Consider the following 17,059-nt stretch of genomic DNA (forward strand, 5'->3'; position numbering starts at 1 on the left):
GTGCTGCTGTAGCTATCTACTCTGCTGGACATTTCGATTGCATGCTTATCACGATAAATTCTTATCTGCTCGTATTCCCCAGGTGGGGACGTTTGTTAAGGAGTGTTGACACTGTACCGCGTGAAGCTTTGTTTTCGACCATTTCTAGTGCGTTCTGTGAATTAATTTTTTCAAACAGATAATTATCTCATTCTCATCTATATAGTCTTAGATTTTTAAACGGCCATAAAAACGAGAAACCTAACGAAGCTAAGTTGAAATGTATTACAATAATTTGAATACCAATAACTTCATCCTGATTGTGATTATGAGGCTAAATTCATTTTTAGACCATCTTTCAGGCACTAAAAACCTATGTAAAACTTCTTGAAGCAGTTTGGGGTATTCGTAGTAGCAACTCTGCTAACCCACAGTATATCTATGTCGATGATACCGACGTTCCAGTTATTAATTCTGCATTGGACGCTAGTCTAAAGAAGAGACTTCATTATAACGGAAACCTCGCATCAGGTCGTGCATGGTTCAATATTTCCAATGCAAATGTCAACGATTGAAACACCTACATTGCCTTAATTCGTGAAAAGGGTTCAAGCGCCCAAGTTCCTTACTACTTTCAAGTCATTGTAACTGGTAAGCAAAATCGTTCTTATTTAAAAGGGACAATACCAAGTAAAAGTTCATTTTTTACTTACATTATGTTGGTTTCCTAACAAACACAACTCCACCCCCGTCCCCGGGCCCCCAAACGAAATATGTATATTGTTTCATATCTTGTTAAATGGTTCACTCCTATTCTCCTAGACTCCTATTTTCCCACCTGTGTATACTGCATGTACAGTGACTCTTAAATGTACTTTGCCTTTCGAAGACTATTTCTAGATGATGATTTGAGAAAAAGTTTTAATACCATAACTAAACTCAGGTAATCTCATTTAATTGCATTTTTCTCTAAATTTTATTATCAGGTACTCCATTTTCTCATTTTACTCCTACTTCTTCTGTTCCTGAGGACTGAAATATTGCTGGTATTAGATAGCTCTAGCCTTTAGACAGGTAAATTGTAGAGGACTTGTCTGACTTTGAAGGGGTTCCTTAGGTCAAATTATTGTTTATCTTCGAACTAATTCAGTATTATGCAGCTCTGTGCCTGCAATTGCAATGAATAATTGAAATAAATGACTTCAGAATCAGTAACGACTTTAAGGCGCTGAAATACGAGATACGAAAACGTCCAACTTGTGGCGCAACATGGTTGCGGTGCAAGTTCGAAAACAATGTTGTTTTACATCCTATCTATCCAACTTGTCACGCAACAAAATCTAATGTTGCAAGTTGTATTCTGTACGATGATTGGCTACAAGCTACACAATTCAAAATGGCGGCCGCTTCTGCACATAAAATGTTGCGTGACAAGTTGCATGAGTGATGAAAAACGAGCAACAAATTGCAATGTTATTAGAAAAATATGACATTAACTTGCCACAATCTTATAAAAGAAACATATTATTAGGGGTGGATGACATCCCAATGAACTTTATTATTTTAATTTACAAACTAGTTCTGCATAAGGGAATAGAGAGAATGAAAATTCCTTCTCTTTCCTTGTTTCAAAACATGTTACCAAATTACGAAAATATTGAACATAAAGTTGCCAGAGTAAAAAATAAGAAAGAGCAATACATCGTAAGAAATGGGAAAAAATAACGAGGGCACTCGAAGGAGAATTATAAAAAGTACCGATATATACACCAAAAGTTATATCTGTGCTTCCTAAATCATTTTTTGATGTACAGTATAAGCTTAAAATAGGCATTGCATTTTTGTTCTTTTTTCTTTAGTTGTATTGAGTTGTACTTTATCACTTGCCGTAGTTTGTTGTACTGTATTATTTCTAGTAGTTTGTTTTATTATATGACCGTGAATCTTAGAGGGTGGACACTAGCAAATCGAGCAATCTGATTGGATAGATCGCATCGCGGACTGGTCTAGATTCTCCGGTATTAACCGGTCCGACCGCATATTAATCTTACGGCGAAAACATTTTGTCCTTCTCAATGAAAAGTGGTCATATAATAAAACTCTTATCAACCGAGCTTGGTCGGTCTGTACGGGATAATCTTGACCTCGGTCGGGTATAGACCGAGCGCATTCCGACCTCGGTCAAGATTATCCCGTACAGACCTCCCGCTCGGTTAATAAGACCTAAGTACTGTATATATTCAAAACTTTATAATAGGAAATATATAAATTACTGTATTTTGAAAATAACAATGACAAATTTATTAATAATAAAAAATAAAAAATAAAAAATAAAATAAATAAAAACTCGCAACTTCCTGTCTCGCAGAGTTTCAGATGTTTTGGAATTTTCTCCAACCGGGGCATGTGCCTGAAACCTTTCTGCCTCCTTCTTTTTGTAGTTATTTGCTTAGTGCATTATCATTAACATCTATCCAGTCTATCTAAAAAAACTAATTTAACTAATTAACTTTTAAAACATATGTTATTTTTCCTACAGTCAGGGAAAGAGGCTTTACTCGAGAATTTTTACATTGAGTTTTATTTGGAAAGTAACGCAATGCTACAGCAAAATGAAACAGGTTACACTAGGGTGGAACTTCAAATCCTACCTGATTATCTTTTGAGGTGAAATATCAAACAGAGATACATGGTGATCTGAATAGCGCAACAATCCTTAACGCTTGTTTCTATTTGAGTACAAGTTTCTGTTTAAATAAAGATGAAACTGATTATTGCTAATAAAGACCACGCGTTTACTCTGTTTAACTCAGTATTCATTAACTGGTTAACCTTTCAATGTTTTTTTTTTTGATTGGATATACTAAAATAAACTTCAGCAAATGAAGATGTGCAGATGAATAATGTTAACCTCTTAAGGGAATATAATCGCAATAGTCAAATATTGCATACTATATATTGATAGTCTGCAGTGACTGATAAGCAGAGCTTTTTGTTTTTAAGGTCAAGGGATTCGTACGGATGTTGTTCCTGTTGAGCCACAGATTCCATGTCCTTGGATTTTGTACGAAGAGGCTCGTACGTCGGACCCAAGCCCTCTGGTGGGCTTCCTGGTGCTAACAGATTGAGCTCTTGATATTGACTTGCATCGCCAGAAGAAGAAAAAACAATTCCGTGGGCACTTGGGTTTCCAATCGCTTGTTGAACGGCTTCGTATTCAGGAATTGATTGGGTTACCTGTGGTAATACATTGCCTCTCATCTCAATATTCTTCAATAAAATAGAAATGAATCATTAAATATCATCACAGAAAAGAGCAGTAATCCTTTAAAACAGAAACGTCGCATTTCTCCCCTTTTCTTCTATCTTGTGTTATTTACATGAATATATTATATACGCATGGATTAAACATGGTTTATCTATTTCGGCATATGGTATTTGTACAATCGCCCACTTCCTATATGTCGGAGCCAGTAGAAAAAAGCGAGGCTGAATTGGCGCGAAATTATCTAGCCGGTTCCGGCGAAGAAATGTTTTTGAATAACTTCCTTTGAAAAGGAATCGAAAGGAACGTTCATTATACTCAATCAACTTGGAAACATAAGTGGACTGGCCTTTCTGACCGTGCTCGCAATACTGTACGGTTACCCAGTCTAGCTTCTTTTATTTAAAGGGAGGGCGATAAACATATACATGTACCTTTCTTATTTGGAATTGGAATGACAGTGGATGAATAGCTACTCTGTAGAAATGCCACTGCTAAATCCCATTTATTATTTATTTATCTATTTATTTATTGTTTATTTATTTTTAATTAATTAATTAATTTTTATTTGCACTCACATGTGCCTCTTGTTCGTTACCTGACTCCTCACATTCAATTCCAGAAAAAAGGGCTACATTAATGTTTTAAAACATTGGTAAAAACGGATCAGAGTAATCAATAAATGCTTAGTTTGCGCTATCTTAATGTGATACAAAATAATAGATATAGGCTGATACCTCGTAACTTTGTCCTTTTGTCGTTGTCCTGATCAATAAACACAAAATTATTTCAATATACAATCGGCCAAATACTTTTATATGAAACGTATCGTTTTGTCATTGCAATAACATGGTATCATTGGGTATTAACGGAGCGTCATGTCAGGAGACTTTAAAATAAACAAACAACTATGATGAAGAAGTGGTCTTATCTTATGCGCTTATAATGTTAACATACCTTGTTTTATTCCCTTGATCATTTATTACTGTAAAAAGTTCAGGATAAATTAATTTTCAAATAAGGGCTACCAACCATCGTTTAACTCGTAACTCATTTTCATAGCAAACAATAACGATAAAGATATATGACAAGACATTGCAGTGTAAAGACTTTGAGTGTAAGACCCATGCCTTATGAAAAAGAAGTATTGCAACATAGCAACTCACCACTTTTATTGGCCTTTCTCCATAAGAACACAAATAGCAGTACATTAAGACAAAGGGATAGAGCAAGGAGAGACGTGATTACCCCAACAATCGTGTCTGTTGAAAAGAATATGAAAATACTGACATATTATGTCATTTGTGTTCCCCTTTTTGGCACTTTCTTCTTTCTTTTCTTCTTCTTTTCTTTTCTTTTCCTTTCCTTTCTTTTGTTTCTCTTACTATTTTGTATTTTTATCTGTTTCTTTTTTCTTATTTGTTTATCCCTTTTTCCCTATTTCGTTTTTCCATCTTTTTCTTTATTTCTATTTTAATTCTTATTGCTTTTTGTTTATGTCGTTAGTCTATTTTGAATCTATTTGTTCCATTTCCTTATTTGTCGTTCATACCGCTTTTTGCTTTTTTTTTCTTCTCGTAATCATTCTTACCATATTTCGATTTTTCAATTTTATTGCCATCTATTCTAGTGCCTGAAATAAAATCAGGTTAAGATTAATTAGGGTTTCCGTTTTATCCGGCTTTAATTTAACAAATTGACATCAGATTTTTATGCGTCGGTCCTCTTATTGACAATAAATTGCGTCATCACATTGTCAAAGTAGCGTGGATCCACGAGACGTGGCCGAGTGGATCCCCATTCTACTTTGACAATGTGATGGCGAAACGTTAAACAAACCTAAACAATGTTCACTACAATAAATTCCACAAAGAGACCAGTAGAAACTCTTTATTTTTCAATGGTGACAAATCATCGTCGTCAGAAATATTTCTCGCTATCTTATTGGTTGACATAATATAAACAAACAATTTTACAATAACTTACAAATTGCTCGCGCGCTGATTGGTTATTATTTATCATCAATAAGAGAACAGACAGATAAAGCTGATGCCAATGGAGCCTGCGGTGCTTGTAGCGAAATTTTGCACGAGGTGGGAGCTTTGCCTTGCTCCAGTGCATGGGAAATGATCTCTGAACAATTCTGGAGCTGTGATGTTGATGGCCGACGGTTGTAGCTGGCTAGACTTTCTTCATTTGCATGCCCAGAAATGATCATAATATGTCGATGGGGGTCGCTCGTACACAATGGTTTGTTTACATCTTTGAAAGACCAGCCCCCAGGGAATTTTCTTTCATCAACTTTGACAGTCGATTAACACCTAGAGGCTTGTTTTGATACCAAATATCATCGGAGTGCTCAAAGTTGGATCTGGGTTTCTGAAAGAAAGCTTTTTGTAAAGGATTTAGCTCGTTCAGGGTAAAGCTCCATGCAGTGAAATGCGTCGCCATCTTCATTTGCACTGTAAAGCCTGGTTTCCCTTTCTGTGCTTAACTTATCGTTAAATCCCCCTTGGTGGTTCTTAGAATTTGTTCTTCGTGCAACATCTGTATAAATGCTTTCCCGTAATTGTCTCTATCGAATACAAAGCTGTTTCTTCTTAGCAAACGCTAACCTTCACAGCCACGGCGACACCAGTAGATCGTTTAAAAGACCATCTGGAGTTTCTGGACTCATGAATGGGCTTTCGCTTCAATTTCAGGATGTCTTGAGATTCAATGACAGGCTTGTGTTTAGTGCATTCTTTATTTTCTCTTCGGATAGCTTTAAGCTTTGATACCAACATTTTGTTACTCCTTGCAAAGACTGGATTGTTGGTTAACTTAATGCATCTGATATTGGCGATTAAGTGCCTCTCGATAGACTTCCTGAAACCGAGATGTGACGAACGGCTGTATTCTTCTCCAGATTTTGTTCTTGCCTCTGCATAAAAGAGTCTTAGACAGTCATCTAGATCAATGCTTGACATCTCTAGTAGTCTTATTTCTACTCCTCTTTACTTGCACCAATCTGGAAATTCGAGGTATGTAATAACATTTTATGGCCAATAATATCATGATAAACAAAGAGAAGTTTATCAAATAGTATGCTGTAACAAAAGCCATACCTTCAAACATTTTCAGACACCATTTTGTGTTTCGTTTAGTGCCTTTTGAGGTTGACTCTAGCACAATTTCTTGCAACTCTTGGTCATTAGAAGTCGAAAAAAATGACTTGTCATTTCGGCACCTTCTGAATGCTGCTCAGTTTCTACTTTTTCAAGACACAAAGCAAGCTCCATATTAGATGTTTCATCAAGATCGAAATAGTCAGTATTTGCATCGATGTTAGAAGCATTTAGTGTGTAAAAAAGTTGAAATTGAAATTTGGCTCGTCCATTGTGCACTTTTCTAGTTCAGCCTTTTCAAGGAGCTTGAGTGTACGCGTCATTTTTTTATCTGTCTGTCCACTTATTGATGATAAAAATTAGCCAATCAGCGCGCGGCGCGAGGAATTTGTAAGTTATTGTAAAACAAAGTATATACAATAATCGTCACCATCAAGCATCACCATCATCATCATCATCATCATCATCATCATCATCATCATCATCAAATGTTATTATTGTCATGCATGGACACTTTTTTCCAAGCCAAGAGCACAGCAGTCGCTCATCAAATATACTATATTCTTTCATTATGCTCACCAGTTTCCATTATTGCTCTATCCTCTGTAGTATTTACAGCCTTGACACTTGCGTCATCCCTCGCACTTTCTCCATACTTGTTCCATGCAGTAACCATAAACACGTATGACTTTCCATCAACGATATTATTCGTCGCTGTATATTGCAGTTGAGATGGATCAAAGATGTCAGCAATTTTTTCCCACTGCGTTTGGACCTCTTTCATGTAAATAGTATATTTTGTTATTCTTCCCCCATTGTCATTAGGCATTTTCCACCGCAATACCACTGACAGTTTGGAGTCTCTGCTGATGTACAACACTAGCATCAGCTTTGGTATTGTAGGTTTACCTTCAAAAGAAACATAGTTGATAAGTTCTCGAGTCACAAGCCCGGGTCACAAGCTTTTCTTGAACAGATTAAAGAAGTCTCGATCATACCCACCTTGATTTTTTGTTGTTATGGAGACTTCAGATATATTCCCAGAACCGACGTCATTTATCGCGACAACTTTAATAGTATAACTTGTGTTTTTTGTCAGGCCATAGAAATACGTATGAGTGCCTGTTGTCGCCTTTTTCTGTGGTGGGATTGTGTTGAGTTGTACTTTGTAACCAATAACAGGATTTCCACCATCATAACCAGGTTTGGTCCACCTTACATTCACTGATGATGCTTGGATATCATGGTCTAGTATCGTGAATTCGGGAGGGCCTGGTGGAACTAATTTGAATTGAAATGAAATGCAATGAGATAACTATTTCCCTCTATTATTTGAATCAAATAAACGTTATACTTGTTTCATTATAATTGCAGGACCTCTCTGAAAAACACCTTGGTGATGAGAGCTTCCTGTATAAACATTGTTATTATTATTATTCATTATTATATTGTATTTGTGTTCCTTTAAAATGTTGTTTATATATAATGCGAATAAGCCTTTTCATAGTTTAAGAATATATTTTACTGCGCATGCGATTTTATCCCGAATTTCTCACCTTCTTTTGTTTAATTAAGAACAAAAGAAGGTTTAGACAAAAGAAGGCGGGATAAGTTCGGGATAAAATCGCATGCGCAGTGGAATCGATTCTTAAACTATAAAAAGGCTTATTTTGTTTAACCTATTTATTAACCCTCCGTGCATGATTGACTGGTGCAGTTCAGTGTTACTGACATAGAGAACATCACGCAGACGAATTGTTATTGGTACGTCCAGATTCAATTTCTTTCATTACGTTGTTAAACATTATGTATTCATCACCTTTACAGATTCTGAATATTTTCGTCACACATTTTGATACTTACACAGCTGTGAAACACTAATAAAATGCTCATCCTCTGCCAGCAACGTTTGCAGCTTGACATTTGTAGAACCCATAGTCTGCACCGCACTCTGTTGTTTTTACTCTCACTTGACTACCTTCAGTTAAATTCTTAGCACCACATAATATTTGTTGACCACTGGGTTTGTACCACGTGAAGTGTGGTTGGGGAAATCCATCTACAATGCACTTGAGTGTCATCATGTTACCATTCCAGGAATTTAGGCTCCTTGAAGAATTCGATGCGCTAACTACTGGCTTGTCTAAAAATGAAATGATACAAATAAGGATAATGATTGTACGTTGGAATTTTTTTCAACTTTGAATTGTCTGTTGCTGTTTACAGTTTAGAGTAGCAGATATAAGACTGTATCGATTAAGAAGCTGAAGGATCGATTGGTACGTCGGTTTACTGAATTTTAATAACGTTGATGATGCTATAGAAAAAGATAAAACAGGCTATGTGATTGTCTAAAACATTCTGATTTACCCTTGGTTTTTAATGCATGACATGACTGTTACCTGCAGTGGAGTTAAGTTAAGCAATTTCTACGTCTAATGCCTGTTTTAAAAGTTCCACGTTTAAACGGGGCCTAAGAAATTAAGCATCTTGTGCATACTCACAGTAGACTGATACACTTGTCCTCGTAGTAGTTGGATCCTCGTTTGGGTTGTTTTTAGCCTGGCACTCATATAGTCCAGCATGGTAACGACTAATGTTATCTATGTTTAGTACGACACTTCCTAATCCTTGGCTGTGTGTAACAACACTACCATCTTTGATATACACCCATGTGATGTTCGGTGTTGGTGGACCAATAGCTGTGCAGTTTATCTTTAAATTCTCTCCCTCGATAATGTGGTAAGTTGTCATAGGATGATTCGGCAAAAATGTCGGATGCACTTAAAAAAAAAAGAATAGACCCATTGCACTGAGACCCGAGAGTATTTTTTCTGGGGGACAAAACAATGCATTTTTCATGCAAAAGGAAAGACGGCCTTGTGTTTTGTCCCCCAGGACAATAGTCCTTTGCAAGAACAGGTCACGTGGCCTTACTCTCAGCAAAAAGATATGTATCTTTGTATCAAAATGAACACCAGAAATGGAAGGACAACCTCAATATTAGTAAAATGGCAAAGTTTCAGCTTATAACATGATGTAACACGGGAGAAATGGCATTAAATACAAAATTAGATATTTCATAAGCTGAGGATTATATTATATTATGCCATTTCTTCTATAGTCAACATTATAAGCCAAAACTTTGCTTTGTTACTAAAATTGAGGCGCTCTTTCCATTTCTGGTGTTTATTTTGACACAACGTTTCTTTTTACCGAGGGTGGGGTCACGTGACCTGTTGTTGCAAAAGGCTTTTTGCTCTATGAAATCAATGGAAGGGGTTTATACTGAAGGTAAACCTCGATTTGAATCGAAAATTAACGTGTTCCATTTAATGTCCATGGTGATTTTTTAAACTGCATGTTTGGGTTATTAAAGCTACCTGTGCAATATTTAATTTGCCTTTGGTACATGCAAAGATGCTGAAATGATACTCACCCTGTGTAAACGAGCCTGAATCAAGAAACACTGTTGTATTGTAGGAACTCAAAAAAATCCTCTATTTAGAGGCTTATTAATAAACTTAAAGTTTACCTGTTGCTACCAGATTTACTTGGTGGTTAAGAGGGTTTCCTGCTTTAAGCTTCAGACTACATTGATATATCCCGTTATCAGCACTAGTCATATTAGTAATGACTAAAGTAGTCATAGACTCTCTGCTTACTCTATCAGGGTTAAGTAATCGTGATGGACATTCTGCTCTATTGACGATAAAGTTCCAGTTAGTGTACTTGTCATCAAATCCAATTCTTCGTTCACTGCCCCCCTTTTCACAAAAAGACCATACTGGTGAATTTGATTGGAATTCTTGCATTCTATCGTCCACATGGTAGTCCCACAAAAACCTGGCTGTTCCTCCACTAGATACGTACAACACACTGGGAGGGAAATTAGTAAAGCGAGCTGATGTGTCTGAAAAACAGAAATGTTAAAGATCGTCAGTTAAAATACTTAGATGTTTTGGACTTGTTATCCGTCTTTTAACATTCATGCAACGACAATCGAATAAGATGAATAAATAATTTCAGCGAATTTTTAATTCGGACCCTTTGGCATCAATTAACACCATTTTCTTAGTTTGTTTTGTTCTCTTTCCTCTTTGGGCGATGCCATGCTTGGAAGTCTGGCTGAAATGGCCAGTCGAAGCAGCTTAGGTTACTTCGCTAACACTTCTATCGAATCTAAAAGCTGCAGCCGAAATTCACAGTAGTTTTGATTAAATTAGTTGACTCTGGATTATTATTTTTCTAGACCGGAATCCAACCTTCTTTACTGCCATAAAACTCTTTAAGATGAGAGGTCCAGGTGAGTTCGGACTAAAACGTCTATGCAATTTGGGTTGACATAGGGTTTGGACGTAGCTATCGTTCTCAAGATTGTATACGTGAATGTCACCAATGTGTGTTTTTTAGTAACCTGGACTTCTTTTATTGACTCGAAGCCTCAAACATCTTTGATTATTGTTTGTTGACCTTTGTCAGGTACCAAAAATGTACCAAAAATCCTAAACAGTATATGCCACTTCCAGCATTGCAAATAACTGTTCAACTCACCTACGCAAGGAAGTAAAATTACTCCAACCATGATACCAGGAATATAATAACTAATAAGTACTTGACCAACACTCATCCTGAGAGTCATTTACATTGGACAACGATTTTTTTAGATAAAATATCGCTGAGGGTTTTAATCAAAATCATTCCCCATAATATTGGCAAACATCCTTGACATACACTTCAACTTCCTTGTTGTTTTTAATTATACGCTCTTAATTTGTTTTCTTTTGTACTCCATCGGGATGTAATATGTTTGTTTTCAGACTTTTATCGTAAGATAAAAATACTTACTAAATAACGCAAGAGTTGATTTGGAATTTTCTTCAACCGGGGCATCTGCCTGAAACCTTTCCCCCTTTTTTGTAGCTATGTTCCTACATACGTCTATAGTACCTACATTATTATTAATACATCTAAAATAACCTAATTTAGCTAATTAACTGTTAAGGCATTCCCCCCCCCCCCCCCCCCCTACAGTCATGAAAAGAGGCGTTACGTTAAAGGAGATATTTACATAAAGTTTTTATCTTATTTGGAAAGTAACACAATGCTACAGCAAAATGAAACAGGTTAACCTTTCCTTTTTACATGATTGGATATACTAAAATAAACTTTAGCAAATGGATGCTAAAGAATCTGAAGGAAATATAGTTGCAATAGTCAAACATTGCACACTATATATTGTTAGTCTGCAGTGACTGATAATTGGCAGAGCTTTTGCTTTCAAGGTCAAGCGATTCGTACGGATGCTGTTCATATTGAGCCACAGATTCCAAGTCCTTGGATTTTGCAAGAAGAGGCTCGTACGCCGAACCCAAGCCCTCTGGTGGGCTTCCTGGTGCTAACAGTTGAGCTCTTGATATTGACTTGCATCGCCAGAAGAAGAAGAAGAAGAAGAAGAAGAGAAAAAAAACACAGTTCCGGGGGCACTCGCGTTCCCAGTGGCTTGTTGAACGGCTTCGTATTCAGGAACTGGTTGGGTTACCTGTCGTAATATATATTGCCTCTCACCAATTACACCAAGGTCTTTGAGTCTGTTCCTTCAAGCAAAGACCTTTGTGTGATCGTCACTGGTGAGTTGTCATGGGCTACTCATATCAAGAACAGGTGCGCGAAGGGAAACAGAGTCCTCGGGCTCGTAAAGCGAGTGTGCGGTAAAGATATTACCAACATATCAACAAGAAAACTTATGTACACTCCTTTATAAGTTATACCGATATTAGAATATGCCTCGTGTCTGTGGTCTGCCTACACAGCTTTACGTCGTAGGTTACTTGAAAATATTCAACGTCGCGCTACCAAATTCATTTTGAATTATCGTGATAGAAAGGTTACCTATAAAGAGAGGCTAGATAAACTTAAGACTTACTTCCGTTAGAATATCGCTGGGATATACATGACCTCGTCCTTTTGTTTAAATTTAAGTCTGGGCTCATGAAAGCAGCCGGATTTAGGCTTTTTGATCCCCGCAACTTCAATTCATGGCACGCGCAGTTATGATCCTACAAATTTCCACCTTGTTTATTCTCACCGTCAGCTATACTTTACAAGTTCTTTTTCCCTCAGGTCTGTTAAATTGTGGAATAAACTCCCTAGTTCTCTGAAGCATGCTGAATCTGTCCCAAAATTCAAAGATCTCATTTTTCATCATTTTAAGGATAAAATAATAAATTCATACAGACCGCCTGAAGCAGTTTAAAAAACTCGTAGATCGTGTTTTATCAGGTCTATAACCAATCGGCTACGCCTCGTGTTTTTATACCTGATAAAACACTCCTACTCGTTCTTTAAATACTACGGTAAATTCCGCAAAATCACTTCACATATGCTTATCATTATTAAAATGTTTATTATCGAGGTAAATTTGAGCAAGAACGAGTCAAATTGTAATGCAATGCAAATGAGGTCATTTTACCGTCGAGATCTCCTTAACACCCAACGTCGACAAAACGCCCTTTCGCCCTTTTTTACTCTACCTCACGAAATAACATTTTCCGTTCAGGACTCCATGCAAGAACGTTAAGGTGATAGAACCATTTATTCACTTCCTTGAGCGTGTTAACGTAGAACTAATAAGAAAATTGCATCCATTAAAACTAGATGAAGATGTTTATAATTGGTAATATTTAGATCCAGAATCCCTGCAACGCTCCAAAAATTAATCCACGACCCTGAGGGAAGAAACACGTCGGTAACCTAAATGTTTTTTTATCCAGTGATATTCAAACTTTAAAAGAACTTTGCTTTAATAGTCAAAAGGTTCAGAAGAGTAAAAATATAAAAGAGTAGAGTAGGCAATAATTATTTACACTGATTCAGATCCAGAATCCCTGCAACGCTCCAAAAATTAATCCACGACCCTGAGGGAAGAAACACGTCGGTAACCTAAAGGTTTTTTATCCAGTGATATTCAAACTTTAGTAAACTTTAGTAAACTTTATTGATGAATAAAAGAATACAAAAAAGAAAAAACTATATAACCTGCATATAGCTAAAGCTAGTCTAGGCAGGTTAAATTCACAGAATATACACGTAGATTTACAAAGATGTCTTTATATGTTAATAATACTAAATAATCAGAGTACAAAGAGCTGAATAGGAAATGAAAAGTAGTTCACTGAGTAGAAAATGAAAAATAGCTCATTACAGATAGACTTACTTAAAAAGTTTGAAGATCTCAGTATCATAGCGATTAATATTAAGATCGTTTAATAAAACGGTTTTGATTTCCTTTTGGAAGTTTTTTTTGGATAAACTCCTAATGAAAGGTGGTATTTGATTCCATAGACGTGCACCCACTCGCGAGAAGGAATCTTTTTGAGTGTTTAAACGTGAATATCTAGTGTAGAAATTATCACTGGCAGAAGATCTTGTTTCATAGGAGTGAATATCTTTTATGTAAGTAAAGAGTTTGCTAATATTACTGGGAATATAATCATATTTAACATCGTACATTAGCTGTGCTACTGAATAAAAATAAAGATATTTGATTGTAAAAATTTCATGTTCAATGAATATTGGTATTGCACTTTTAATTGATTTCACGAAAAATATTGACCTTAGAGCGCGCTTCTGCAGAATGAGCAATTTATCAGTAAGCTTTTTGCAAGCTTGACCCCAGGTACATATTCCATATATCAAGAGCGGCTGTAAGATGGATTTATACATTTTGATTAGAGTATTTTTTGAAACGAAAATGTCTCAATCTGCTGAGAATACCCACTATTCTACTTACTTTTTTGCTTATGTAATCCTTTTTTTCAAGCTGTATATACTGGTTACTTTTATAATCCAAGATTTTAATGTTCAATGAATGTTTTGGTTTGTTACGAGCTGAATGGAATAAAACAAAGTTTGATTTTTTGATATTTATGGTAAGTTTGTTTGCAGTGAACCAATCATGGAGCTTTGTTAGTTCATTGTTCATTCCTTTTCAAGGGTTTTTAAGCATTTATTCGAGTGAAGTATATTTGTATCGTCTGCGAAAAGATGAAATTTTAAAAAACTTTAAAGGTGCAGAAGAGTAAAAATATAAAAGAGTAGAGTAGGCAATAATTATTTACAATTTAGATCCAGAATCCCTGCAACGCTCCAAAAATTAAACCACGACCCTGAGGGAAGAAACACGTCGGTAACCTAAAGGTTTTTTATCCAGTGATATTCAAACATTTAAGGATGCAGAAGAGTAAAAATACAAAAGAGTAGGGTAGGTAAAATATAACTTATACATTTCTATATTCTTGCATATATTGTATTTTTATATTTAATAACTAATAAATGAATTAGACGTTTTTATCGTGAGATACGCCTACGTTTAGCACAATAGAACAGGAATAAGAAAGATGCAACAGCTTGTAGAGGAGTTGGGTAAGATATAAACAAATTGATTTTAATCGAAATGGTTTCTTTTTATTACGAGAATTTCGTGATATTCACTTTTCGTGTCTCTTTAAATTCTGTGCAACTATAAATTCGTATTCGTATGAAAAATTATTAACTTTGAAGTACGAATGTTTGAGCAAGAACAAGTTGAAGTTAAAATGGAAATGAGGAAATTTTACCGCAGCAGTCGTAATTTCGCCCTTTCTTCACTTTACCTCACGAATGGATGTTTATAATGACAAAACGCATCTTTCCTTAGCAAACGTTTAGTGGGTAAAATTTAGGTTTTAGCATTTAAACTATGTAACAAGTTATATCTAAGTAACAAGTTAGATTCAGAAAGTCTATAATACATATTTATTATATTACCGTGAATCTTAGAGCCTGGGCACTAGCAAATCGAGCAATCTGATTGGATAGATCGCATCGCGGACTGGTCTAGATTCTCCGGTAAAAACCGTTCCGATCGCATATTACTCTTACGGCGAAAACATTTTGTTCTTTTCAATGAAAAGTGGTCATATAATAAAACTCTTATCAACCGAGCTTGGTCAGTCTGTACATTCTGACCTCGGTCAAAATTATCCCGTACAGACCTCCCGCTCTGTTAATAAGATCTAAGTAAAGGTAGGATGGTCTCCTTGTCTGCGTGTTATACCCTTGGGATCTCAGGTTCGAAGCGGATGGGAATTTGGACCACGTGTCCTTTTCTTAGTTGATACTTTCTTAATTGTCGGCCTCTCATCACATGAAAAGAAACAGGAATGTGGTACTAGTAAGAGTAGAAGCAAACTATATAGTAAAGTGGCGAAACGGACATTCAGTTTATTACAAAAACCTTTTTTTTTTTTTTTACACATATTAACATATGGTAGCTTTAGGATTTATCTGCTACAGCTTAGTGCGTCCCATGTACTGTACCACTTGGTCTAGGTGTCGTTGTTGCTTCCTATAACCTCCTAGAAATGAGCTTATTCTCACAGCATTTCTGTAGCGAAACCCTCTTTCAAAGCGTTATCATTTCCGTATCGAAGTAGTTGAGCCTGCAATTTCACGGAATATACTATTGGTTTAGACCAAATAGTAACATCTATAACTGTGACATCCATGCATAGTATACAATGAATAACAAATAAAATATACATATTGGTAATCGATTGGTAGTAAAATATCCATACTACTTTCTTAAAGTTCATTTAAGTTTAGACCGGTTTCTGTAAGAGTGGAAAACCTACGGTATTGACTTAAAGCACGTACACGGTAGGACGTGTCATAATAATGAAATGGCTTCCTATTATCTTCCAAATATTTCATACAATCACACGCGCGCGTAGATACGGTTACGATAATGTACGGTAAGACTTCGCAATTTTGAAAAAAAAAAAGAAGAAAAAAAAAAGAGTTGACTAAGCCAGCGCTTAACGAGTTGATCACCTTGATCGACCTCACTCAAATCGTAGCTTCCAAAGTCTGACTGCACACTTACAGTCCAACAGACATAGAAAAACACGCATTGGATATAGATGGCGTACGCGAAACTCAGGTTTACAAACTGATGTTTATAATGTTCTACTTCTTCTACAGAGGGCCTTATTGGCAAAAAATATGATCTACTTCATTCAATCTTGATAAAAATAAAAAAAATAAAAAAAACCAACAACAAACAAAGTAATAAGCTATTGGACGTTTGAAGGTTATTTCTGACAACAGTCCACAACTGTCCGTCGACATTCTAGTTTTACGAACACGGTAAATTCCGCAAAATCACTTCACATATGCTTATATTTTGTAAGACTATAAATTCATGCTCGATTAAAATGTTTATTATCGAGGTAAGTATGAGCAAAAACGAGTTGAATTTAAATGCAATGTCAATAAGGTTAATTTACCGTCGCGCACGCCTTAACACCAAAGGTCAATGACATGCAAAAAAGTTAAGCCGATTGAACCATCTATTCCCTGACTTGAGCATGTTAACATAGAAATGATAAAAGAATATTGCAGCCATTAAAACTAGAAGAAAATGTTTATAATTGGTAATATTTAGGGAGGGAAGAAACAGGTCGGTAACCTTGGTATTTATCCAGTGATGTTAAAATATTTAAGGGACTGAGCAATAATAGCCAAAAGGTGCAGAAGAATAAAATATAAAAGAGTAGGCAAAATAATTAATATATATATATACATTTCTATATTCTTGCACCTACTGTACTTTTATATTTAATAACTAATAAATGAATAAGACGTTGTTATCGTGAGATACGCCTAC

The 17,059-nt window shown here is 35.8% G+C and overlaps 2 protein-coding genes across 2 annotated transcripts; both read right to left on the reverse strand.

Annotated features, from left to right (window-relative positions):
- Nucleotides 1-2,875: 2,875 nt before the first annotated feature.
- LOC116296335 (neural cell adhesion molecule 1-like) lies at nucleotides 2,876-8,488 on the reverse strand. Its single transcript, XM_089026023.1, has 8 exons — nucleotides 8,215-8,488; nucleotides 7,354-7,632; nucleotides 6,931-7,260; nucleotides 4,836-4,877; nucleotides 4,411-4,506; nucleotides 4,202-4,229; nucleotides 3,982-4,009; nucleotides 2,876-3,249 (listed from the first exon to the last, which is right to left on the reverse strand). The coding sequence occupies exons 1-8, from the start codon at nucleotides 8,285-8,287 to the stop codon at nucleotides 2,917-2,919; spliced, it is 1,209 nt and encodes a 402-aa protein (XP_088882149.1). The 5' UTR covers nucleotides 8,288-8,488; the 3' UTR covers nucleotides 2,876-2,916.
- A 344-nt stretch (nucleotides 8,489-8,832) lies between these two features.
- On the reverse strand, nucleotides 8,833-10,981 carry LOC148913447 (igLON family member 5-like). The gene is made up of 3 exons (XM_089032590.1): nucleotides 10,906-10,981; nucleotides 9,887-10,264; nucleotides 8,833-9,134 (listed from the first exon to the last, which is right to left on the reverse strand). The coding sequence occupies exons 1-3, from the start codon at nucleotides 10,979-10,981 to the stop codon at nucleotides 8,833-8,835; spliced, it is 756 nt and encodes a 251-aa protein (XP_088888716.1).
- Between the last annotated feature and the right edge of the window lie 6,078 nt (nucleotides 10,982-17,059).

The sequence above is a fragment of the Actinia tenebrosa genome, unplaced genomic scaffold (genome assembly GCF_029948245.1).
Source record: "Actinia tenebrosa isolate PJP-AT-01 unplaced genomic scaffold, QUT_ActTen_1.0 PGA_scaffold0__85_contigs__length_37466705, whole genome shotgun sequence".
Classification (NCBI taxonomy): Eukaryota; Metazoa; Cnidaria; class Anthozoa; order Actiniaria; family Actiniidae; genus Actinia; species Actinia tenebrosa.